The 27,518-nt window shown below is 38.0% G+C and overlaps 1 protein-coding gene across 4 annotated transcripts in view; it reads right to left on the bottom strand.

Annotated features, from left to right (window-relative positions):
• Positions 1-215: 215 nt before the first annotated feature.
• The window catches only part of MND1 (meiotic nuclear divisions 1), a 40,439-nt gene continuing 13,136 nt past the window's right edge, over positions 216-27,518 (bottom strand). For all 4 annotated transcript variants that reach the window (XM_064417417.1, XM_064417416.1, XM_064417418.1 and 1 more), the window contains exons 5-8: positions 19,217-19,291; positions 17,462-17,576; positions 2,150-2,194; positions 216-459 (exon numbers count right to left, since the gene is read on the bottom strand). In XM_064417417.1, the coding sequence (XP_064273487.1) occupies positions 353-459; positions 2,150-2,194; positions 17,462-17,576; positions 19,217-19,291 (342 nt within the window). In that variant the 3' untranslated portion in view covers positions 216-352. The remainder of the gene's footprint in view (positions 460-2,149; positions 2,195-17,461; positions 17,577-19,216; positions 19,292-27,518) is intronic.

Raw genomic sequence — 27,518 nt, 5'->3', positions numbered from 1 at the left:
CCAAAGCCTTCAACAAGTTTAAACATAAATCCCTCGAGCTTCTAGCTCTTAGTACTTACTACTCCCAGTTAAGCAAAGGAAAAGTTAAATCCAGTCTCAAGACTTTGTAATAATTATTCCCTATAACCTTTGTCCATGCTAAGCCTGTCTTACAGAAAAAGCCATTTCTGTAGAGATTTACTATCTACAGAGTACAAGAAATAAAGGGCAACAAATATTTTTAGTATTTTATTAACTTTAACAGAACCAGCAAATTAAAGGGTGGTCATCTTTTTGGAGAGGATTCACATTTTAATGGCAGGTATGAATATATAACAAACTATATACAACTGTGTCAGCCATCAACTGAACACTAATCAATGTAATCCAAATCTTCTGGGATTCCAAAACCTTTATCTATTCTGCTCTCTTCAAATCCAAATTTACGCTTGGCCCAGGACTTTATTGAAAAGATGTTATCTGTAAACAGAATGAAAAACATTCATTTTGAGTATTTAGGAAAGCATGAATTACAGTCTTGGCTGCAACAAAATCCTTCCATTTGCAGTATCTCTTGTCTGTATGAAAAAGGTACATAGTGGGGAACATCATTATCAAGTAGATTTAGAACAGAAAACATGAGGTTTTTGTTAAGAACCTCCAAAAAAGAGGAAATAATTGATTTAGCACCAAATAAAAATATGTTATCTTTATCTTATCTTGCTCCTCTTTTACAAGGAGACAGAAAGCTACGATTACAGTGTAAGCCTGCTATAGTGATGAGGTAAGTGTGAATATGCATAGTAAGTATTTTATAGGTCCTTCTTCAACTAGACACCTACTATGTGACTGTCTACAGCTATAAAAATTGGATTTAAATTTACTGTAAGGTCCTTTCTAGTCCTGCGTGTTTGTTCACACACTGTATTTTTTGAAAGTTAAAAAAGAAAAGACATTCACGAAGCTTTATTTTAGTCAGGACTTCTCTTTCTAGCATCGCATTACTTTAACATACACATCTTGTTCAATGTAACATAATTTTTCACTGCAGCATTTACTGAAACTCATGACGTCATTTTTAACACCCATAAATTGCAGCATTCCTTAAGGGAGGAAGTGTTCCCTGTCTCTGCAAAGCTTAGAGATATTTTTTCTTTTCTTTAACCATCACACATTTGGTTTTAAAACTGTCTCTTCAAAAGAAAAATATGCTGCAGCATAAAGCCAAATTGTCTAATTAAATAGCAAAGTACTTTCTACAGGCTGAAGCACAGTTCCTTTACCTCATTTGAGGCCTTGAGAACAGCCTGTCACCAACAGCAGAAAGCCCTGACAACTCCCAGAATACATAATTTTATTTCCCCATATGCAGTAAACAACCCAGATATAAAATAATAGTCCAAAGACTAAGACAATGATATCCTGCTGCACTTGGCACAACCAATGACAGCAAGCAGTCCGTCAGTAAGAGATCTATTCTAGACAAAAAATTATAAACAATATTCTAAATAATCTTAAAAAACCATAAGGACATATTGTTTGTACTGTACTCATTCCCATTTTGCAAAGCAAACAATTGTTTGCTTTGCAAAATGGGAACGAGTATGGCAAAGTCAAGCAACAACAGAAAACTGGGTTAAACTTCCACACGAATTTCATTACACAGGCATTCCTCAAAACTATCCATCATTTTACCTGTAAAAACTCATCAATTAGTTTGAGAAATATCTACTTTTTATCAGCATCCATCACATGGTAGCAGCAATAGGATTCCACAAAACATTCTACTCTTTAGAAAGAAATGAACATTAAGAACAGAATTAAACTTTCTGAATATTTGGGCATCACCATTTCAGTCTCTATTGCGTTCCTCATCTTAAGAGATTTTAACTCACCCAAGGAAACAAGTTGCAGGATTTAACACAGTGCACAAGACAGCACCAGAAGGACAAATCTGTTATGGCATATAAAGTATATTCAGTAACTAAACTGAGAAGATTTATTCTTTTTGTTGAATCATAATAGTTTTATAAGTAAAATAAATGTCTCCATGTTTTTGTAAGTGAGGACTATCCCATGTCAAATCCTAATCAAATTTAAAGTTCTTAACACTGAGTAGGTCTTTTATTGAAGCTGTTCTAGTGAGAAGCTGTGTGACTGCAATACACACCAGTCCATCTGTTGGCTGCCTCCTTGGCCACTTGGTTTGTTTGGCCTGAAACAGAGAAAAACACCAACAACAATAAAATCATACATCACATAAAATCATCACATAGTTTCAAGGCACAGAGACTAAATTTTTATTGATGTCATTTTTATGGAACCACACAATGTAAGGAAGATATTCTATTGCTTCCAAATACTTGTTTTACACTTTTAAGGTTCCAGCAAGCACAAAGCTAGGTTAAAGAAAAAGAGGAGCAAAGAGCATAAAAGATACCATATGAACAACTATAAGTTTTTAAAGTCTATTTTAAAATAAAATAACCCCAGTTTGGCTTGCCTAGGGGCTTAATTATCTTCACCAAGATTGGAACTAGATACATGGCCTGAAGATACCAGAGGCAACAGAGAGGGAAAATATTTCATAATCTTCTCTGTACATAAGTAAACCACCACATGGGTATGCATAACTCTATACAGATAAGGAAAATGACAAGGCAGCAGTCTATCATATCAATCCAAAAGTTCATCATATAGCTCTGGAATGTCTCTATGATTTTGAGAACACCCTCAATGAAATTAAGACAAAATAATGTTTCTGGCTATTAAACTTGGCTTATGTCCCTTAACACCATTCCAGAACTAAACACATAATAGTAAATTACCATTACTACAAGCAGGTTTTGTATAGTTTCCATGAGGCAAAACAATCAAGAAGAATTCCTCTTAGATCACCTTGCTCCCATTAAAGTAAGTACTAAATTGAATCAAGCAGTTAGGCTGTAACGTGGGAATTTATCAGAATCATTCTGGTTCTCACGCCCACATGCAACTTAGTTATTCCCAGTCAGGCTTGTTAGTACTTGCATGATATACTCATTTGAATGGTCAGCATGAAACTTGTCTCCAGGGTACTGAGATATGAATACATGATCAGGTATCCATTGTTATACACATTATACTTTAAGCAAAATCAAATTATGTTGAAAAATCATCTGCTAGCACACAGGAAGGGAAGTACTCATTATTCCAACCTTAATACTCCTATAACTGATAGGAAAAATGTTTACATTGGAGTAATACACTATTTCAAAACCAATATAGCTTCTAAAATTGGCCTACAATTAGAAAGTTTGAGCACAGCACAAAGAAAAGCAAAAAGATGAGCAAAAAACTTGAGTGGGAAAGAAAATGGCATTTTTGCTTGCTTGCATGCATCAGAAACTCAAGTTGTTCCTAGCCTGAGAGAGGTATCTTTTATTTCCTTTGCTGAGTGCTTGCTGCCATCCCCACTTGTTTAGTTCCACAATTGGCAGCACTGACAACAAACTTGCATTGTGGCAAGGAATGGCATTTGGAACAGTACTTAACCTAACCCTACTTAAAGCAAGTCTGCAGAGTAAGAGTTCCACTCATCAGTACTTTCTATGTGTAACCTACGATACTTCACTCAGCATTTGGCTAAAATTCTACTATAAAACTTGACAGCTGTATTTGACTCCAAGTAATAAAGTTTGAAATGAAGTGGAGGAAAGTGGGATAGCATTAAACTCCATGGATCCAGAGCTGGTGGTGGGTGAGCCAACCTATTCCACTGCACCTGCGAGGTCTCAGCAGAAAGCTCAGCTTTGCTGGAAGCAACTGACCAGCACAACAGTGGTGGCATGATGCCCTCACCCTGCACACACTGCTCACGTGTGCTAAAATATACATACGTGATCATGTGTTCTGAAAAAGTGACTTCACACCTCTGTCAAAGAAAAGGCTGAGGTGATGACAGACATAGGCTGGACAAGAAGTCAGAATGGCAGTCACTGCCTATAACTGAGTTGTAGCTAGAAGTGAGAATATGGTAGCGAGAGCAGGAAGCTATAATGAGGAAATACAGACAGACAGACAGACATATAATCCCCAGTGTCTCATGGCTACAGGTGACCATTAGCTATCTGAAGACTATCTTAAGTCCCTTGGGATCAGTCTTAAGTATTGCCTTTGATTCCACTGCATGATCTTGTGTGTCTGCTGCAACCAATACCATGCCTGGAAGAGGAACAAGAGACAGGCTTCGATAGTTATGGACCTGTATCTCCAGCCACATCTGCCTCATTGCCAGCATCTTCCAGAGACCTCACAAGACTGTCAGGAATGAAGAACTCTGTACCTTCACTTTCTGGAACTCTTATAGTTGCTTGCTGGGACTTTCATTGGTTGCACCATCTGTATGTATACATGCACGGAGGATGAGGGAAAGCAGGAGTAGTAAAGCAGACACCCCCGGACACACCTAGATTGAGTATGGGTGTAGCTAACTCCAAGTCATGCTACTTCTGACTGCTTGTTCTCTAGCTCCAGGGGATTACACAGCCAGGTTGGTTTTCAGACTGCACTGAAAAAGAAGCTCAAGATCTGAAGAGAGCAAATAGCATGGGAACTCAAAAATATACACTCCAAAACATAATCAGGACACCAACTGTGTGAAGCTGTAAAAAAGGAGAAACACAAGGGCACACTGGCTAATTGCCAAAACCATCACAACCATGTAGTCCCAAACTTGGCTGGATTCCTTCTGATCCTCCTGCTCACCAGAGCTGCTCTAACTGAACTTGATTTTTGGCAACTACTAAATAGTACTCCAGTACTGAATCTGTACAAGACAATGAAAGGCCAAATATGCAGTAGAGGTGAGCAACAGGGGAGGCAACATTTTCCAGATGCTTCCAGATGTTCTCATTATCATTAGGCTCTAGTTACAGTCTGTATCTATACATCTGCATATAGGCTGACAATATAAGTAATTGCTGTCTGAAAGCTGCAAAGCAATCCATTTGTTCTGGACATTACATATTTATTTCACCTATTTGTGTGACAATGAATCAACAGACTTTCCCACTCCCATGTCTGCAGGATACAGGTCATATATTTGGCTGAGGCACATACCTGTATCCTCTGCTGACTAATTTCAGGCACATTTGGCATTTTCTAAGAAAGAAAATGGAAGCTTGCACTTTTGTTCCAAAAGTGAACAAAAGCAACCACTGTATGTACTGCAAGGCCCAGGAGCAGCAAGACGTGAAGTGCTGGTCTGTTATGTCAGCAAAACACAGCTGGAAATATGCCCAAAACAGTGAAAGACTACAGTACAGAGAGTTATTTTGACCAGTCCTCATGAAAGTTTTTTTTTTTTTTTTCCCTCAACCCCTAGTATCTCTGGAGAACTGCAAGGAACTCAAAAAGCCCAGATTCAGGGCTTTGGGACCATTACCCCAAGCATATTGTGATTGTTCTTGTCACTGGGACAATCCCCTCTATCCCCACAGAGGAAAGCAATGGCACAGAAAGGAAGGTCCAGGCACAGTAAACGTCTAAAAAGAAAATGAGGGTGGGTTGGAAACATGCTTTTCAATGCAGGTAAGTGCATTCTACCAGTGACCTGCAGGTATTTTGGAGCAGGCCAGGAGACAGAGGTGACAAAAGGGCATGTGGACAGGTGTCAGAGGTGCACCAAAAAGCTTCTAAAGCAAATGGACAGCACCTGGTCAGGAGGCAAGACCAGCAGCACAGAACATCAGCACAGCAGTGTTTCTAACAAATCTCAACAGGCATTATATATTGCATCAAATCATTGTAAGGCCACAATGTTTCTGATCCCACACAGGAAGCCCCTAGTCATTCTCAGCATACTGCAGAACTACAGCCTCCTCTTTCCTTCTTCCCCCAGCCCCCAGATTCTCTCACTTTTTTCACTAGAAGGGAGAGATAGTTTGAATTAAAAATCCTATTTGCATTCCAAAATTGAATGGCCAAAAGCTGTAGAAGTCTCAAATATTTCCACGGGGCAAAAATCAATTGTGACAGTAACAACCATCTCCTCAGAAACATTTTCCCCATATACTTTAGGCTCTTCCTAAAAACATTTTAAGTCTCACACATATCATTACAGGTACACTAAGGATACAGTCATGGAACAGTACTCAAATTCAGATTGTAAAGGCACCATATTATAGTTCTAGTAGCTACAGTAAAAGGAACAAAACAACAGCAAACCAATGGCCAGAATCAGCTCACAATCACCTGAGCTGGCAGAAATGAACAAAGAGCTGTAGCTTTCTTAGATCTCCTAGATCCTACTCTGGCATTTTCTGGATAACTTTAAGGACTTCTAGGTCTAGGAACATCTACTTCCCTAGAATAACAAAAGCTAATTGTATTTATAAAGCTTACACACTTCAATGCCAGTTTTGACCTATCACAACTAATGCCACAAGAAAATGGTACGGACTTCCTCACTTAAAAGGCACATGAGTGCAGAGGGAATTAACACCTTACCAAGGAGAGAGCCACCCATCAGCCCGTAGGGTGTTAGCAGATCTATGCAAACTACAACTGCAGTCTTCAGCATGTGGGCGAGGGAGTAATTTTACAGCACGGATTGCAATTCCTCTGCATGAAACGCAGGGAACAGCTGCAACTGTTCTCAGGGACCAGGGAGGATTATTAGCCCAAAGATTCCCAGTCTCTCTCGTGAAACTGATCAGGGTGAATTAAGCGCATTAAGTGGATTTGAATTCCTGTAATAAATATGCATTCACTTAGACTGAATTCAAAGATGAAAAATGGCAACTACCATAGGAACTGTATGTGAATTTGAACCTCCCATGACTCTGGATAACTCTCCTCAAAAGGCAGTGGATAATCGTTCTCCTGCACATGGGTTGCCCTTACTTTCCAGAAACATTACCTTGCCATCATGACAGTGACAGACTTGTTTTCCTACTTCTCCTGGGGCAGCATCACTGTAATATCCTGTGACGCAGTTTCTAAAATTCTTCCCACAAATGAAAACATCTCATGCAAATAAAGATCCCATCTCCAAAGGCCAGGGTAGAAGGTGAGCATAGAAATTATACACCTGTCACCCTCAGAGAGTACAAAAGGTTATTGCCTAGTAATTCCTATCCACATGTCCATTCACAAACTGACACCACAGACTCTGATCAAGAGCCTGTGGCTTGCCATTGGAGAATATTTATGGCAATGATGTGATGAAGTGGCTTCTTAAAGTCCACATTTGAGTATCCTTGAGAATAAGTAATCTACAACACTGTCAACAGGCTGAACTGCAATGTGGCAAGAAGAGCTTTACAAAAATGTTTTGTAACCCTGTACCAGGCAGATACCTCCATACTATTGGAAATCTTTATCCTCCCCCATGCTTCCCAAAGAGGCATTTCCTCTTATAAACAGAATAAAGAGCTGCTATGTAGGAAAGTGATAGCACATCAGAATTCTGTCAACTCCTTTGAATTCAAAATAACACATCACTCTTCCCCCATACTCCAGTATCCTACACAACATTTTTCCTCATGATATTAATCAACAGGTCACAATGCTTCAGAATTCATTACTAAATTCAAGCCAATGTGTAAACTGATTTCTCATTTAAATGGCATCACAAACTCAACACAATTTTTTATACTGACTTATATTAGACTCTGAATAAAGTTTCAGCACTCCAAGAAAAAGCACTGACAGTTATGAATGCTACCTACTGATCTACAACTATTCTGAAAAGCATAGAACACAATATAAGCTATTTGAGATAGAAAAATAGTCAAGAATACTGATATATGAATTAACTAAATCAGAATTTTTGCTGCACACACCAGTGTATATATGCTTGAAAATGAACCTGAGCATATAGACACCACAGTGCCAATCTTGTCTACCTGGTGAGACGTAGCAGTGCACAGTAAAGCTACTAAGAAACTGATCCACATAGCTGAGAATATGCTTTTACAGGGTCTACGATGTCTGTCAGTGTGTTTGAAAAAAGTGTCAAGTCTGATCAGCAAAAAACTCCCTCTGTCCTGTGTGGAAAGGTCACACTGTCAAATTTCATCAGTACTTACACAGGTTCTCCTTGAAAAATGTCCAACAGAGTTTGTCAGAATTGCTACCAAAAAATTCCTCTATGCAAGACATGCTCTTGCACTTAAGTTTACTCTATTCATGTACCTACAGAAAAAGACCATTTACATTTCAGGTGTTGTACTTGAATACCCATGCTGAAATCTCAGTTGCATAACTAAAATACATCAATCTAAAGAACAGAGGGAAGCAAAGAGCTTGCAAAACAGAAACAAGCACACCAACTTGATTCAGGGCTGATTCAGGGCTCCCTGACACCACTCTGTTTTTCTTGCACTGGACAACTCTTCCTTCTCCACTTCATTCACTAATAAATGCCACTTCTCCAGCACAGCTGAAGGAACTTGCACACTTCTGAGCTGCTGAACTGTATTTCACAACTGTATTTCACATCCCAGGGCACCATGGTTTTTGGCCAGGTGTGGATTGCAATCTGCTGTGACCTCACTTGTCACAGACATTGTAGACAAAAGTCTGGAAGGCATTGCAAGAGGTTCTCTGGTCTCTGTCACCACAACTCAAGGCATGTTCAACTTTACCTATGCCATTTCTGAGGTATTTGTTGCCTGTTTTTAAGGTTTCCAATTTTCTGGCCCTACAATTTAAGGCTATTACTTTTTGCCATCTTCTCCATGAACCTGAGTAACAGGCTATTCCATTTCTTTTCCTGAGGAGATACAGATATGCAAAACCCACCAGGAACCATCTTCTTTGAGCCCTATTTTGGTAAAGTTTCTTTGTCTCTTACAATGTGATTTCTCAATGTCCTTTTGCTCTACTCTGAGCACTTAATTACATGAATATATGAATGCTTTGAAAAAAATTAGGTTATATCCAGGTAGGATATCCAACACTGACACTGTGTTACAGCTGAAGCCATGCTAAAGCCTTTAGTGCCACATTTTCTGCCTCGAGGAGAAAGATTATTTCCTACATCTCATTGTAGGTTATACCATTGCTTTTGTATCTTAGTGAGGGGGTTTTACTTGGCAGAACAAAAATTTTTATATTCAACCTGTAAACTACAGTAACTCTGACATCTTTTTTCAAATCTTTCCCCCTTAACCAACAGCCTCAGATCATTTGTGTAGCACAATATCCTTGAGTACAGGTAACACCCTTGCACTTGACACTACTGAATGCTATCCATTGTTTATTAGACCATCTTTGCAATTTGTCATGACCATTTTGAAATTGCACTTTGTCCATGCAGTCTCTCCTAGTGTCATCATCTGCAAATATAACAGAAGAAAATCTTCTGTTGTATTATCCAGCTCACCAATATAAACACTGAGCAGATGCACCTGTATGACAGACCACATTACAGAGCTTCATCAATTCCACCTCCCTTTCTGATACCGAATTGCTCACACATTATAGTTTGAGATTCACACAACTGCTGTTTCATCTGGATTGTATTTCCCTACCTTCCTTAAAACAGTGTCACGCAAAACTGAGTCAAAACACCAAAGACAAACTTCCCTCAATCTACAAAGATCTCATACAATGGCAGAGAGAAAACTTCTGTGTTGTTCTAGGTGTTTCCAACTTAACTTCTGTTCTGAATTTTTCTCTGACATCCTGCTCTGTTCAGTGAAACTAGCTCATATGACATTAAAGTGAGAAGGGAAGAAAAACCATTGGAAATACTGTCAAATGTGCCAACATTAGTCTTGCACTTATACAATCTGCTCTGCAAAATCTTCAGTTAAATAGCACAGAACAAGGTATCTACATTAGGAATATACAGTCATTATTCAGATAAACCCATAATGAAAACATAACATACCATCCCATAAAATATGGGAGATATTTTAACATAAAATATTAGCAATACTTTTTTTTTAAGCAAGGCCAGGGAAGATCTCAATTTGACAGTTCTGCATGTTAGCAGCAAAGACAATGAACTAAAATCCACAATACACTTCCCGACCTAATTTTGCATGTGAAAGTCATGAAAAGCTATAGACCAGTACATTCCTTCAAACATCACCAAAATTTTATCAAAATTATCTGAATGAGTGCTACCATACATAACTAGCCTAGCAGGTCTAACACTAGAAGACAGAAGCAAAATACTTACTCCACAAAAGCCTTTTTGTTTCATATATAAATGGATCTATAGATGAGATGCTTTCATCAGGGCACTCCTAAGGACAAGAGTGTCATAAATGTAGCCATAAGCCAATTTACTCCTAAATAAAAGAGTGTCATAAATGTAGCCGTAAGTAGCCATTTTCCACATCACAAATTTTATCAAGTGCCTACCATTCCCAAGCAGCTCAACAGCTTTTGCCACAAGGATTTACTGGCAGAGACAATAAAGCTATTCCTACATACTTCACCTAGGAGCCTCTCACTTGAATGACTTTTTTTGTCATTCCAATATAAACAAATAAGAAACAAAATAAAGAAAAAGAACAAAAACATGTCTTGTGAGCATTCTCATTTGATTTAAAGTAAAAGTAACCTTCCAGAGTGGCAAATTCATTTAAGCGAGGTGTTTGCTACATATGTTCTCTAAAGATTTGGTCCTCCAACTGCCTTCTTTCTGAGTGTCCAAAAAAGTCCCAGTGACAAAACACAGCTTTTTGCTTGCTAGCTAAAATGCAGCTTCATTTTAAAGCAAGTTGGCTTAAGCTGACACTCCCTAAGAACAGTCTGGCTAGAATGTATTTGAGGCATAAAACACAAGTATGCATGAGTCTAAATATTTAGGACAATTTCTCATTGCAGAGTAACCTCTTATCTGAAGATCAAACACAGAGACAGAGAAATTCTCTGAAACTGAAAGCCAAATGACCCTTCTGGAGTTAAGCTTTCCAGCTTCAGCCAAAAGCCCCACATTTCACTTTAAGCTTTATGCCTTAGGTACGTATGTACAGACACTTCTTAAGTTGCCCAGTTTGACCTGGTAGCCCTTCACTCATTCTTCATGGCTGTTATATTTTCCTTTATTTCTAGGAAAAAGTCAAAAAAAAAGCTGCTCACTCATTTGCATAGTCCTTTTGCTCCCTCATTCAGTTTTTTTCAAATCCATTTTCTAACAGTTCAACTCATTGCAGAGTTCATGAAAATGCCCTTATGAAAATTTGTCACCTATTCCTAGTTGGTCAGAAGATCCCTGGTTGCTCTTCAAAACTACCACATGACAGACAATTCTGTGAGGTACATGACAAATGACCACATGTATGAAAGTCTTGTGAAGAAGGCAGTGAAAGAATTCATCAGATTTTCTGGATGGAAAGAGAGATTTCAAAGACCTCAGTGGAGTCCATCACAAGACAGGGGCATATACACCATCAGTTCCTAACTTGAGCTGACAACTTGCTTTTATCACTCGTGAACTTCAGCACTGGAATGAAGGGCCAAGGTGAGAACTCTGTAACTTGCTTTTGTCAGGGAAGGTCCTTAAACCTCTACATTACAGCCTCCGGTAATCACAGCCAAATTCTGCTTAGCAAGTGTTTCCTTAGTCAAAAGACCAGCTTTTTCAATAGCTGAAATGAAAACAAGCCTCCTTTGATTTTCAAGATAAAAAAAAAAAAAATTAGAAGGGCTGAAGACAAAGGAGCAGATACTCTGATTAAACTGGCAATTCTATCCAGTTTCTTATGATTACCAAAGGACCTTGAATCAGTAATCCAAGTACGCATTTGTAGCTCCATTCATTAAATATCCTGTTCCTTTTCTCAACAGCTAAAATTTTAGCATTACTGTATGAAGCTATGTTTACATACAAGTCCATTTATCACTCCTCATTCTTCCTAGAAACTAAGTTATGTTTAGTTTTCATAAGTTTATCTTTTAATGTAATTTTTGAATCATTAATTTGTCAACCTTCCAAATGAATGACAAGCCATTCCAAGACCAGTATAGGGAGCAGGGGAAACAAAATAAAATTCTTAGTTTGTTGAGAACCACTAGAGCAAACATGTCCTTTTGTTACTGGTGCACATCTATATATATTCTGGTATACTCAATGATGAAGGAGGAAAAAAAGGTGTGGGTGTGTGAGCTGTGTAGTTTTGCTTTGGTTAGTAGAAGATAGCCTGCAAGTCACATACATGAACATGCATTGTCTATTTCCTATCATATTCTCACACAGACTCTCCGGAGACGAATATATTAAATATACAATACTCTGTAATATGAGACTAACTAAAAAAAAGGAGTTCTTTTTAACTATTAGCTTTTATAACTATTATTTTTCTATGTACTTTTAAGCAAGTAGAAGTGTCTGATTCACTCCAAAGAAATCTTAGTTTAACCCACGAGGACTAACATAAGTGTGAGTGATGAAGTCTAACATCAACAGAATGACTAATTTCCAACTGCAGACCTTTGTTAATGGCATTGCTGTACAAACTGTAAAAAGCACAGCTTGTCTCTCAGATGCCAGGTGCATATTTCATGGTCAGTAGCTAGGAAACATCCTCCTAATTGCAAACTGAACATACTGCATCTAAAGGTGATTAAAAAACCATTTTCTCTAAAGCCTTCATCTGTACACTATTGACCCGGTGGCACCTAGACCAGGCTTAAAATTTTTTGCAGACTTCCACTTTTCCAAGTGGAAACATTAAATTTTAAACATAGATACTTAATAGTTCATTAGCTGATATTGCTGACAAGGTTTTTTAGTTTAAACCACCTTTCTGATACAATTTCTGAACAACGATCCATCTTTGAACAACAACCCATTAAACCCTTTCGTAAATTATTGGCATTCTGATGCATTTTGAGTAAAACTGATGCAACTCATTTTAAAGTCTCTCCATTAGCCAGTATAGTCCAATCGTCATTTAATTTCTTCACTACTGTTTCTCTTCTGAGAACAGGAACTATTCCCAGCATTAGTAAGAGTCCCCCAAAGAATCTAACACTTGGTTCTAAAGCTTTTATAACATGAAGTACATCTGCATATGTAACATATTTTCAAACTGATTTGAACATAAGAGAGTAGCTGGGTGTATCAACAAATAAACCACCCCCAAAAAAACAACCCCCAAACTATGCATTCCAAAAAATCCAGTAGCTAAATCAACATTAACTTTTCAGCATTCACCCTTTAGATATTAAGATTATGAAAAAAATGGAACAGTATAGAATGATTTTCTCATATTGTCTGTATACCCTGACAATTCCTCAGTTTGTCAAGCTACAATTTTCATTGTTTAGAAACATCAGAATTAGAAATTTTTGAAGGACCTAAAAGGAAAAAAAGGACATTGTCAAGTACATATTACATATAACATGACATTTTCATGGAATTTAGTAAATGGATGTTTTACCCAAATTTATTTTCACAGAATCAAGTAAGTATTAGCTTTAGAAAATAACCTGAACTGGACTGGCAGTAATGCCTCTGAGACCACACATTCAGAGAGTCAAAAGAATAACTATGTGGATATTTGTAGTTTAAAACAGTGTCCATTTGAACCACTTGTCTCTCTTGTCACAGGATAAAAATAAACAGAGAGAGCTAAAGTAAAAAGGTTGACACCAAAATTGCTACATGTGTTGTATCTGGTAGTTTGCTAATTTTTGAGAAAACAAGTTTGCCTAGACATGTTCAGATCACTGTTTTAAAGGGAAAAGCCTAAGACATAAAAGTTATCAGTAACCAGACATTCTAAAAACACACTAAATCAAAAAGGAATGCTGACAGGCAAGATCCCAGGCCCCATAAAATATTAGCAATCATATCACACAGAAGTCACTTCAGTCAGTATGTAACTATTTCTGAAAGGACTGCCCTATCCAAAGGCACATAGTAACAAAGCATGGCTATTGTGGAAAAAAAAAAGCAAAGGCCTAACAATGTTTTAATAATTTTAATTCCTCTTATTACAGTGAAAGAACAAGAAGTTTGAAATTCTAGAAATGTTTAGTTTACAGTGAGCACTGAAAGTGGTTTAGCTGTTTCCAATTACAAGCTGACCAGCAACTCAGAGGAAAGTCCCTACCATTTATACACTTATGGTGCCAGACAAACTTTTCTACAAAATTAATTATGAGAAAAAAACTTATTAGGTCCCTAACACCTCTCTCTGGTGGCAGAAAGAATTCAACTTATGCAGCAGGGTAATCTTGATATTAGGTGGAGCTTTTTCTGTTGACCTTATGAAAATCTGCATAAATTATGAACTATTGTAAGCTTGCACTCTCCATGGCTTTGTTGTCTACCATAACCTTTAGAGAACCTAGCAGCATCATGTCTCCAACTCTGCATACGTGCATGCCATGTCACATAAGAGACAAATCTCTCTACAATGGCTGCTCTCCCATGACAATACACTCCAGCCTACACAGATACATCTCAAAGGTGAGAAACAATGTTCCTGTCCTGTACCATCTGAAGCAGGGTCACAAGTTGAATAGAAAAGTATTTGTTTGGCATTTTTACTTCAAATGATTCTTGTCAGTTTTACTGCCTTTGAGAAATAAATTATTAATCGATCCTAACTCACACAAGGTATCTTAAACAACATTACCAAGTGGCAATGACAAACTTCTGAACTGCAAAGGTCATTAGAAAAAAAATCCACATATTTTGCTGTTCTAGATATATTTTTACAATACTGTTCCTGTAAAATGGAATTATCTGAATATCTCCACAAGACCAGACTATTATGTAGCTTCCTCTAGTGGTCAGTCCCTAAATCTTGTTGCTTCTGCTATTTACTGTAGTTACTTGTTACACATAAGTTCTGTGTTCAAATGCTGTAAATTTGAGAAGGCATTAACATTTACATTGCAATGTACTTCTAATACAAAAGCCAAGGAAACAAAGCCAAAACTTAGAGCAAAACATTTGTTAGTGACACTAAAACAGTGAACTAACTAAACAGCGAAGTCAGCAAAAATCAGAGTTATTAGTTTTCCCATTTGCCCCCTTGTGAATATGCATTATAATATATTTTGTTACATGGTCAAGTTTGACTTTCCCACCATGAGACTCAGGAAGCAAAGACAGATGTTCAGTTTTTAGCTGAGTCTTCAGATATTTGCTATGAATCATTCAAACTTTTGTTTTGACCCTGAAAATTATGTATGTGTGTGCGTGCACGTTTTAATGAGCCTTGCTGCTGTGCAGTTGGTTTGTTTCTGCAAAACTCTGCTGAGGGAGGCGGCAACTTAAAAAGACACAGCAAAGCATTCACCAAATTTGAAGGCCACTGAAAACAGATGACAATTTGATATAGCCCTAAAATACCGCTAGAAGAACCAAGGCAGCTCTCTGTCATACAGGATGAGAAATTAACAGGATGAAATTTTATACTGGCATCTGGAAGATTTCCTTACAGGTTGAAGTCATTAAGGAGGAAGAGGGAAAACCCAAAGGTAGAAAGTGACAACTGGCCATTACAAAATATATTTTACTGAACAATTTAACTGCTAAAAAGATTGCAATTACATAATAGCCATGTCTGACTCTAAAATAGTAGTTAGAAATCTGTTCAGGTGATTTAATTGAAAATAATCCCAAGGCTTATGTTATCTAAATTGTACAGAAGTAGAAAATCCTATCACCCACATGCAGTTTGAAAATCTGTGAATGAGTAACCTTTTTTCTGTGAAACAGCAGCAATAACTTTTATGTCTAGCTGAATGCATTCCATTGCCTGAGATTCTTTATTGCCTTCGTACTTCTGCCTTTGCACTTTTCTGCACTCTGGAACTGAAAGAAATGCCCCTAAACCTTTTTTTTCCCCCTTATTCATTCTCTTCCATAAAGCCTGTCAACTTCCATTCAGCTTTGACAAGGACGTTAACTCCCAAAACTGACACCACCAATTATTCATTCATACATTGCCAGCAACAATGCACACTGCTACTGTAGCAATGCCTGACAAAACATATAATGAAGCAGAAACTTTTAAAATTAAGTTCAAGGACAAATTAATTTTGAGACACTGCTGCATATTCCCCTGGGAAGCCTACAGGTAGCTCAATGGTGCTAACCTCACGAGTTCCTTAAATGCTCATCCCTCCATCACAGAAATCCACATGGAGCTTCCACACATTTGGAGAAAAACAAACCCACAACATACAGACAAAAGACACGGGCATGACCGAGTATTACATTTCCTTCCCTTTTTTCTTTCTTTTTTTCCAGGATACCAGTCTGCAGGTTACCAGCTAATGCAGCTTGCCCTAGCATTGCAGCTGTGATTTGCTCCCTTGTGCCATGTTTAGGAACGTGCTCACCGTGACTGTTTCAGAAGAGAGGCTCTCAAACCATTCTGTGAGATGCTGACTGTAAGGGTACCTCAGCAGTTAAAATACCTGATGTTACACATCCCTCTGCTGTTGGTATCTGCCTAACCTCATTCATTTTTACAGCTGGAATCAGCTGGAATGTGTCTTCTCAGGAGAGCAGGCAGCAAGGGATTTACAGCACAGTAACTAACCTCAGGTCTCAAGTTTGCTTATTCCCTGGCATACCATTACATCCTTAGGGAAAGATAACACAGCTGACCAAAAATGTCACAGCTCCTCAAAATAAATAATATGTGTCCATATTCGGAGAGTGCTGCCAACTCTGTTTATGCTCCTGGCTTTATCTCAGAACAGCTCTAAAGCTGTGGACTTTGTTAGTAAAATAAGGAAGAAGAAAGATTCAGCCACATCTCTTTTCAGAAAAAGTTTTGTGCCTGTTTCTTGCCACTTTGTAAGAGAATTTTGGCATCATAACAATCTGACTATGCAGTGGTGCTTGGGTAGCAATGTAAAAGCCTAATAAATAAAACCTGAAAGCTGCAGTAGAGAAAATTGAATAAAATTTCATGCATGCTTTTAATTTTTCATGCTAAGGATGAAAATATTAAGCACATTTCAGTGCCAAATTCTGTATTAAAGTCAGTCATTATTCTCTATATTCCTTTAGAGTTAGAAACTCCAATCAAAACCCAGCATGTCAGAGACAGGATAGTCAGTCAAGAGTGTGATAACCTACTTTTGTGTAAGTGACAATTAAGTGTCTCTAATGAAAAATTTTAAATAGGCAAGACAAAGTAGAAAGATACCCATCTTAACAGCATGGAACTGAAGGCAAACCCTACACACATTGTAGGGTACAGCACAAGTTATAGAATTAACATCGCTCGGGAAAGGATGATCCTGATGTTAATTCTAAAGCAGAGTATTTTAATTATAGGATTGTTTCTCAACTGCTCAGGTGGTGGCAGAGTAAGTATCAATAAACCTCCTCATATATAATAGAACAGAACATTAAAAAAAAATGGTCAGTGTACCTGTTTTTTACTGCTCAGCTTTAAAAAGAAAAGCAGCTATTCTTTGACTAACCTCTGTATACCAGATTTTAAGCTAAAGAAGTGCAGACCTTTTCAGGCAAAAGATCACTTTTAAACAATACACAACTTACGCATCTCTTCAACCACGTCTGGATCACATTCCCTGTATTTGTCTATTTCTGTCTTTAGCTGCTCTTTTTTCTGCCGAAGGGCAGCAAGTTCCTTCAGCAGAGCTGCACGATCCGCCTGAGGATTCAAAGGATGTTAGGAGATACAAAAAATACCCCAAATATTAAAAACAGTAATTATCACACAAAGTTTTAAAAAAAAAAAAACATAGAAATTTAAAAGCTGTTTTCTGTCTATGAACCACTTGAGCATTTTATTTTATTACATAGAATTCTCAGAGACACTAAATAATACTGAATACCAACAGGAAGGAAAAAAAGTTAAGGCCAAAATGTATCAACAAAAGAACAATTTTTTATAACCTTTGAACCATGGTTTAACAAACTCCAAAGAGATCTCTTCATTACTGGGCTTAAAGGTTAAGCAGTATTTAGGAGTGCTACTCTTGTAATTAGAAATGGCATTACAGAAAAACCTACTATCCACCCCTCAACAAATTGAGACACTGCGTATGAACACCCTCTGAATTTGTCTTTTTTCTTTTCCACACCATTTAAGAGCAATGGTCTCAAAAATAAATTCAGACCTTTATGACATGGTAGTCTTTGCTAGGATTGTACACAATATTGACCTCAAAGATTCTATTGATCAATAAGAATCTGCAGACACTGACTCAACATGAGCTCTCCCACAGCCAGCTCAGCACATACTTTTAATTCAGTCTGTAGTTACAGACAAACACTGGAACTGGCTGATATTCAAATAACTCAAGCTAGGGTAGCCTAGAAGAGCCAGACTGCATGAGTTTGTAAGCCATCAAGATTTTACCAATCTCCATGGTCTGAGGTGTTTGTGGATTTGGGGTTTTGTTTACAGTTGTTGGGTTCCCCCCCCTGCCCAAAACTTCCATATTCACAGTGCTTTTGCCAACAGTTTGGATTCAGTATGTTCTGAAAACATAGAATGGAAATCAAAACTTTCCAGATGCTGAGGTACAGAGGCGAGATGCTTGGAAACCTACATTGCAATCTAGATTTTTTAGGACTTCTTCCTGATGTATAATCAGGAACAAAAATGTTGGAAACATCATCCAGAACAGCATTTCCAGACCAAGAGCTTTCTGTAGGGCAAGCTACATGCTGGAGAAGCCCAAGGCTGAAACAGTTTTGTTTGGAAACATGACAAGCACAACTATGTGAGAAACTTGCCTGTGACTCCTGATTACAGTCCAATGCAAATGAATTAATAAAGAATCCCCATTAAAGACACAGACAAAAAGCAGGTTTTAATTGAATTTGTGGAACTGCAACTTAAACAGAGTTTGATGGCAAGGTTCATTCTATTCCTTACTGGATAAATGAAACATACATAGGGAAAACCTAGAGTGTTTCTACAAAACAGTTTGGATTTGAAGATTTGGCACTTTCCTACAAAATTCAGTTTCTCCTGAAAGCTTCTGGCTGTGCGTGGTTATTGGAGGTTTCAATACTTTAGACTGAGCATGCAGTCTAAAGTATTGAAACATCTAAGACCAGACCAACATCTAAGTTTGTAGTTACCAGACCAACATCTAAGTTTGTCGTTACCAGATTTGGCAGTTCAGCAACCATTGGCAACTCTGGTACATGCCTCTGGGTAGTTCAAGTTTTAAGATATTTTTAAATCTGAAAGTACCTGGAAGTACTACATTAGTATTTACAAAAAGTACATACATGCACTATTTCATTGTAGGATTACAGCCCCCCAAAGCAACTTACAGTATCTTCACGTCCAATTTTTGATTTCTCAATGCTTTTTTCTAAAGCCTCTTTTTTCTGACTGCTTTCAGCAAACTGATAAAGAAAACAAAAAAAAAAATCAAACTTTTTCAGTAATATTAAACACAGCTATAAAATGTGTATACATATTAATGTATTTAAATAAACAAGTGAATATGTCTTTTTAAAATACATATGTTGAAAAAGATTTCATTTTTAAAATACATATGTAACTTATGTAATAAAAACAAAGACGAAATAAATACAAAAGTGCCCAAATATAAATCTGATGCTCTAAACCACAGAGAAAGAAGAATTACAGGAACTAACTTCAAGTCTAAGAAATTTTTATTCCCGTGGCACATAATCCGGTTATATACTGCATGTTCAGCATAGGACTAAAATCCTATTTCATACCATAATGTGGCATCTCTATGCAAAGGACCCTGTAACATGGAGGCTGTGGATCTGATTTCCATTGGTCCTTTTCCAGCTGTCCCTGTTCAATGGAAGCAGTGACAAAAGCTGCAGCAGGTCCACCTGCTCAGCTGCGGATACCGGTGTTCCCAAAGCCTGGTATGCCACTGGCACGGCCCCAATCCCTTTTACATGCTGATGAACAGAAGCCTCTGTTCAAAGGCATGCAAAGCTGTGGCCCCCTTTTACTGCGTGGCCCTTGCACTGCTGGACCCCACAGAGATCCCTTCCTTCAGGCCCAAGGCAGAGGAATCTCACAGGGCTGGCGTGAATAATCCTTCCATTTTTCTCTTACATCAGGAGAAATAATTTGCCAAGAGAGATCTCTCTCCATTAACCTCCCACCCATCTTGAACCAGGCCTTTCCAGTTCAGTTGGCAGTTTTCCAGAGATACTTTGGAAACTCTTAAGCTGAGCAGGAGTATGACTCGACCCTCAGGGATACTATACTTGGCATCAGACAAAGCACCTCGAAATATTAAATGAGATGAACGAGAATGAAAAAAAAAATCTAATAAAATACAGTTAGTGCATTGAAACCCACACAAAAGGAAAAAAAAAAAGAAACAATAGCATGCTTTTTGAATACCATTTGTTTTAGTTTTAAAACTGAAGCACCAATTGTACTAATTGTGAAAAGAAAAGCTGTCAGAGCTCAGCTTTTACTCTGCTCTACCCCAAGATCCCCCACATGAGTCCTCCACTTCTACATTCCCTTTCTCACTGAGGATCCCACTGAGTGCAAAAGCATTCCCAGATATTTCATACAATCCCCAGCCTTGATAATTTAACCATATGTTCAAAATCAAGCAGCTGATATAAATACATTCATGCAACACAATCTGAACTTCTTTGGAGGTATAATCACTTCTCAATTTCAATTTAAACTAGCGTTTGGTCCATATTTTCAGAATATTAAATGTAAATGTATGATAAATAATAGGCAGAGTTTACTGCCAAGTCTTGGAGATCAGTCATAACAATAAAAAGAAATTCCATACTGGTGGTCCATGAAGATTAGGATATAGCCCAACTGCAACTCACTGGGTTTAGTGGTTCCTTTCACACCTCAATTTTTAAAAAGAATTACTCTGTGTTCATGCACGTGTGAGCATGCATACAGACGAGAATGTCTACTTTCTAAAAGAATGTTTTTGTTTTCTTCAATTTATATAGGAATTATACTAATGACAAGACATAATTTGAGGAAAACTATGTCCAGCTGTTTACTTGCTGCCCTCAGTGCAAGACACCACAGAGGCAGCATAGGTTTCACTATGTGGCTTGAAGTACGCCACCATCTTAATTTTGGTGGATAGTCAAAGAGTACTCCTTCCAGGCTTTCCACAAAATTCTTAAAAGAGTAGGTGTGTTAGTCCCCACACAATGCCATCCTAAACAGAAGTATACAGTTCAGAAGAGGGTAAGAACTTGGATGCAGTTTGCCCTTCACAAAGTCCAAGGAAGACAAAGCCCAGAGCACATCGTCTGGCATCTCTGAACACAGGCTTTTTCTGGAATAAAACCCACAGAGGAGGAAGAGAAGCCAAGGAGCTTATCTAGACCATTATACTGCAACTGCAAAAAAGCCAATGGTCTCTGAAAGCTAAGTCATAAAGGCGTCACTTTCTCTGTTGTTTTTCCATACTCATTAAGTTCTTAAGGAATCTTTCCACTTTCTCTAAAATGGATGTACGAAGGAGCTCTCAAGGCAGTGCAAACCATAAACGCTGGTTTCCAGCATGGAAGCACCGAATAAGGCATCTCATAATTTTCTTGATCCTCCATTCCACATAATTTACTAATGCAAGGACAGTAATGACAACTATGGGAGATAAAGGAATTTCTTAGATTCTGTCCTACATAACATGCAAGGCTGCCATGCCATGAGGTTAGACCTTCTTTTGCCTAAAAGCAAAGATGATTTTTACATAATCTTATTTAAGATATTGCTTTCTTAACTCACAGATTTTAATTTTTATTTTCAGATTTTTTAACCATTCTTTAACTATTATTTCACATAACAAAAAAATTTATGAAATAAATTGACACCTCAGCCCTTTGTGCATTATTTCAAAGTCATGGTGGTTATCCTCTATAACAACAAATAAAAGCTGAGGATACAGAAAGGAAGCAGAATAGGATAGCAGAAGGAGGCAAGATATAGAAAAAACCCTAACACAGGACAAGGATTCAAAGGGTGAGGAACAGATGGCCAGGGTTTGTACAAAGAATCTATGACTATGAGAGAAGCAGAAAGGCTTGGGTAGAGAAGTGGAAACAGCTGAAAATAACTATAATGAAAGAAGGAAAGACAGCAAGGATAAAGGAGTCACAGGAAGGATGGATACACATGATACAATACTTAATTGAAAGGCAAGTACAAATGGCAAATGACAGTTTATAGGGCATTAAAAAGAAAAAATGTAGAATATGCAAACACTGTGTATGCATGATAGCAGACAACCACATCTGGACAAACACAGTGACTTTCCCACTCACCAGCTGCAGTAAAGCCTGATTGCAAAGAAGCACAGTAGCAAATGGAATATTTCAATTCTTGGAACAATCTTGGGCACATTTTTCAGGGGAACTGGCAAACAATTTCTCAAGGAACATCAACCACTCTCAGAGAAATCTGACTCCTGCCAAAAGCAGAGAGACTGGCCCAGAGATAAAGATACTGTGTCCCCTCTATGTTTCTTGAGAGAGATGTCTGGGCTGACACAGGAACAACCTCCTGCCCCAAGTGTAACTGACCAGGTGTGGAGAAGAAGTAGAGATTCTACTCCACTACAAAGCTTCCTGTCTCCAATATGATGCTCTGAATCAGCACATGGTTAAGCAAGATGCAAGAAAGCAGCAAATACATCATCATGGGGAAAGGAAAAGGAGAGGAGACTAAATAATTCAAAATTAAGAAGTTAAAAATGTTCTCCACAAGAGCATTTTCATGTTTTCAAAACACAGTGGGAGCCTGCAAGAAGACAGTTTAATGAAGAAAATAACTAGCATCTATAAAACAGGAGAGTTGGGGAACAATTTATTTAGTTTACAGACCAGTGTGACCAATTAAATGGCTGCTAGCCTTAGACATTAATTCAATCCAAAGTCCCCCAAAATCCCCAAAAGGATGATTTTTCCTACTCTGCAAAGGCAGCACAATGTTCAGCTATACATGTGTGCAGCAGTTTGGGTGTGCAAAGTGCTGTGTGCTGGTGATAACCACCAGTTCCATCACAGAATTTGGGGTCTGGTTTGTATCAAAGAACAGATTAGACATACTCACATCATTTATAATCTAGTATGAACACATTAATACCAGGGCTCCACTTCAGCAAGCCACTGATGTACATTTGGAAGAGGAATGTTTAACCCCAACGAACAACAGCATCAGGTTTCAGTTCCATTCCTTCTCAAAACATTCCTGATAGACTTTTATTCTAGAATAAAAAACTACTTTTTTTTTTTTTCTCCAGCAAAAGTTTTTGTTGGTCCTATGCCATCTGATTCCCTGTTTTTAACCACTCTAACCACCAGTATCCCACCAAACATGTAGCTTGTCTCACCAGCGTATTAAAATACCTACAAACCCAGTATAAGCCATGCACACCCAACCCCTGAGTATGTTCACTGGCCAAGAATCAAGCCAAGGTCTCACATGCTAACCACCAAGAGTGCTCACAGCTGTTAACTCACTATCATTATGGTCTGAAAGAGAAATATCATCCGCTTGGTTTTCTTTTGGCCAAACACTCAACCAAAAATGGTATTACAAACTACTGTTCTTGTGAGCACCACTCACTGTGGCACTACAGAAGAATTAAAGACATTCATTTTTTAATTATTTCTAACTTGCAAAGTTATTTGCTTTGGTTTGAAGCTCACTATGCTTCATTTCAGGCTAAAGGCAAGGCTAGTTTGCTTTCAGCTTAAACAAAAGCAGTTCAAGAGCTTTAGGGTAACATTAAGCAGTAGATAGGTGTATTTCTTTTCTATGTGAAAACTAACTACTGAAAAACTTCAGTAGAATTCACAGAAAGCATAGAGAGAAAGTACTTCAAAGCATTCCTCTAGATTTTGAAGAAAGATAGAAAAAATTGAAGCTAAAAACAGACTAATAACATATAGAGAGGAAAAATGCAAAGATCAACAGCCAAAGAACAATCTGAAAATATTGAAAACAGACCTTTGTGTTAAAGAAAGGCACAAACATTACTAAAAGAAATCACTTAATAGTTACTGTTGACTAAAACTTAAAGAGGAAGAAAAAAAATCCTGAAGTGCAGCACACTGAAGTGCTTAAGAACTGCTTAAGTATACACTAAGCATGCACACAGCTACTCTTTTTACACACACAGTCACAAATCCATGCTTCCCAGGATTTCCAAATACATGTGAGCAAACTTTGCAGCCAGCTAATCATGGTCTCAACAGCGTGGAGAGCCCTCCTGTGACCTGCAGTTCTGTGGCCTCTGCTCTGATCTCGGGATGTCCCATACCACTCATGAAATGCCATTTCTCCATATAACCCACCTAGTGAACTGAACTACAGGAGGAGCTGCCACCAGGTCCACTGGGACCTCAGTCAGGGATGTGACAAACATCCCATTAAACTCTTAGTGAGGTACAAACAGCAAACATACACTTGTTACATAAATACAATTAAGATAGTTTTTTTTTTATCTTTTAACATTTGTGAAAGAAAGAGAAAGCAGCATGCAAGGTCTTACCCTGAGTCACTCCAAGTCATTTCAGCAATAGAAGTAGGGATTTGTATTTGGTGGGACTTAGAAGGAACAGCTAGGAGACTGCAATAGTTCAGGAAATACAGCTAAGAACAAGAGCAGAGATCAAAGCAAGATAGAGTAAGAATTTTTAACTCATAAACTGAAGAATAACCAAGATTTTTTCAGCAAGAAAACATCATAAAATGGGAGGAAAAGACTGTAGAAAAAGAGAAAGGAAGAGTTAGGGCATACCATATTTCTGTATTTGTAAGAACTTCTCTTTTTTAAATACTGCAATATAGGTATATTGGAAAAATGTTCAAGAACTCTCTTCTCTTTATGCATGATATAAATTTTACCAAAAAATGTTTTTTAATACAATCTTTCAAAGAGTCAATTCAAAACCTGGGAGAGGATAGGGAATAAACTCAATTTTCTGGAGAAAAAGGATCACAGAATTGGTCATATTGGAAGGGACCACCGTGGATCATCTGGTTCGATGTCCCTGCCCAAGCAGGGTTGCCCTAGAGCACATTGCACAGGATTGTATCCAGATAGCTCTTGAATATTGCTGTGTTGCTTTCCAGGTCAGCCCCTAGCCTGTGTTGGTGCATGGTGTTTTTTCTCCCTTGAGTGCAGGACCCTGTGTTTGTCCCTGTTGAATTTCAGAAGGTGGCCAGATGTAATTTTAGATGGGACTTGGCCTTTCAAGTCTCATTCCTACTTCTCCTGACCACCTCTCAATACTCGCTCCAAGTGGCTTGGCCTTGCTTCTGTCTCTTAGAAACTTTTTGCTTTTACTTGAGTAACAACAGCAGGTCCTTATTCATCTATGGTGGTTTCTTGTGCCCTTGGCCTGACTTCTTTCTCATTGGGATGTACCATTCTTGAGCCTGGAGGAAGTGAGCCTTGATCATCAACCAACTCTCCTGGACCCCTCTTCCCTGCAAGGCCTGGTTCCCATGGGATTCTTCCAAGAATATCCCTAAAGAGGCTAAAGTTAGTTCACCTAAAGTCCATGGTCATCATCTTTCTTGCCGTCCTGCTACCTCTTCATCCAACACTGACCTCTACAATCTTGTGGTCACTGCAGCCAAGGCTGCCCCCGAACTTCATATCTCCACAAGACTTCCTTGTTAGTTACTATGAGGTCAGTCAGCACATCATTCCTTGTGGGATCCTCTACAACCTGTGGCAGGAAGTTATTGTCAATGCTTTCCAGAAAGCTCCTGGACTCACTGCGTATTGTTGTACAGCTTCTCCAACAGATGTCAGGGTACTGAAATGTCCTCACAAGAACCAAGGCCTGTGGCTTTAAGACTTGCTGCTAATTGCCTGTAGAAGGCCTCATCCCCATCTCCTCTGGATCAGGCAGCCTGCAGCACATACCCACAACAGCATCCCTCTTTCCACTCTGCTCTTTTATCCTGAGCCATAAGCTCTTGACTCCCTCATCATGCTCATTAAGACAGAGCTGAATACATTCCCTTTCCCCCATAACACATCATATTTGCTATTCAAAATAAAAGGATGGTACACTGATTATTTCAAGTAAATAACATTTGCTCCAAAACATCATACTACTAATCCTGTCAATGTGTAAGTTCTGTCTTTTTTAAGAGGGACCAAAGAGATAACAAGTGTGAATTCTTAAGTTTAGCACTATAAATATGTCAGTGATTAAAAAAAAAGTATCTGACACTCATGCTGTATGAGTGGAGGTTTTTTTCAGGGGACTAAACTGAAAAAATATCTGACTCTCCATACAATTGTTTGACAAAGCACTACAAAGACTCTCAAAAACTAGTAATTCTTAAGTTAGATCTCTGCACTCATAAGCAGTATTTCTATGTTTTGCCAGAGTATCCATGTGGGAAAAACTGATTTACTTGTCCTTCCCACAAACACAATTCATTTTGCATTTCAATATTAAATTTAGGTCTATAATCCTGATTTAGTTAACATGCTAACAGATGAGAGCAAGCTGAAATATGATACAGTAAATTAGGCATGGCTCTGTTCTCAGGTCACGTTGACTATGAGTCCTGATTCTTTTCTGGCAAATGGAATAAAATGTGGGGTATTGAGAAGACACAAATGAAAAATTCCCCCTCCATAGGAACTTTCACCCATCCATATGAAGGTTCAAATGTACAAACCTGATATTGTTACCTACAATTATTTTTAAAATATTACTATACAGCAAATCCCTCTCCATTAAAACTACTTTAATTCAATTATTTTTCATCTGTTTAGATTTGCCATAATAATTAAGTTAATTTAGAGAAAATGTCTTGCCAAGAGCTTTTGTTTTTGCTTCATTCATTTGCAACACCATTTGATAAGTAGTGGTTACACACCAAAAAAAAACTGCTCGAGGCCAACCTCCTTAAAAGACAAAAGGTGAAAGAAACAGTTGTGCAGGCTCAATGAAAGAACTGAATTTCTGTGGCTGCTTTCAGAGTTGGCGACCTGAGGGACAGATGGCTGTCTACTCAGATACAAATATCATGTATGCCCCAATCAACCTAAAAAAACCAACAAAAAACCAGCTGAAACACCTCATTCAACACTGTTTCACAAATGCAAGCAATCTAATAAGGAAAGCTGAAAGAACTTCAAAAGATATTCACATGACTGACAGAACTACAGGAAATTTTCATACCTGGATATGAAGGATATGCTTACTGAATATTAGCGTATTTTATAAACCTACAGTGTCCAAGGTGGTAGTTAATAGGTCTGTTCAAGGCAGGAAGAACACAGAAAGATGTTTTCCCTTGGAAAGAAAGGGAGGGAACTAAGAGAAGTTTCAATTTTTCCCTAAAGGGTTTTTAAAGATTGCTATCCAAAGCAGCTGGACCATACACTGACAAAGCCTTCAGGGACTAAGTAGAGACAGGCACAAGTTAAAACGCAATATTCATGCAATATTCCCTGAGCTCACATTTGCTTAAAGGCTTTAAAAACCAAATCAAACTTTATTCCACTGCCTTCTAGAAATGCCCAAGTTCTACATGAGATATTATCAGTAAAATAATAAACCTCAGTAAAATACATCTATCAAACTTCAGAGTTTTGACAGCAATTTTACA

Source organism: Passer domesticus, chromosome 4 (assembly GCF_036417665.1).
Source record: "Passer domesticus isolate bPasDom1 chromosome 4, bPasDom1.hap1, whole genome shotgun sequence".
Classification (NCBI taxonomy): Eukaryota; Metazoa; Chordata; class Aves; order Passeriformes; family Passeridae; genus Passer; species Passer domesticus.
Note: the sequence above shows the minus strand (reverse complement) of the source record. Positions and strands in the feature narration are given on the sequence as shown.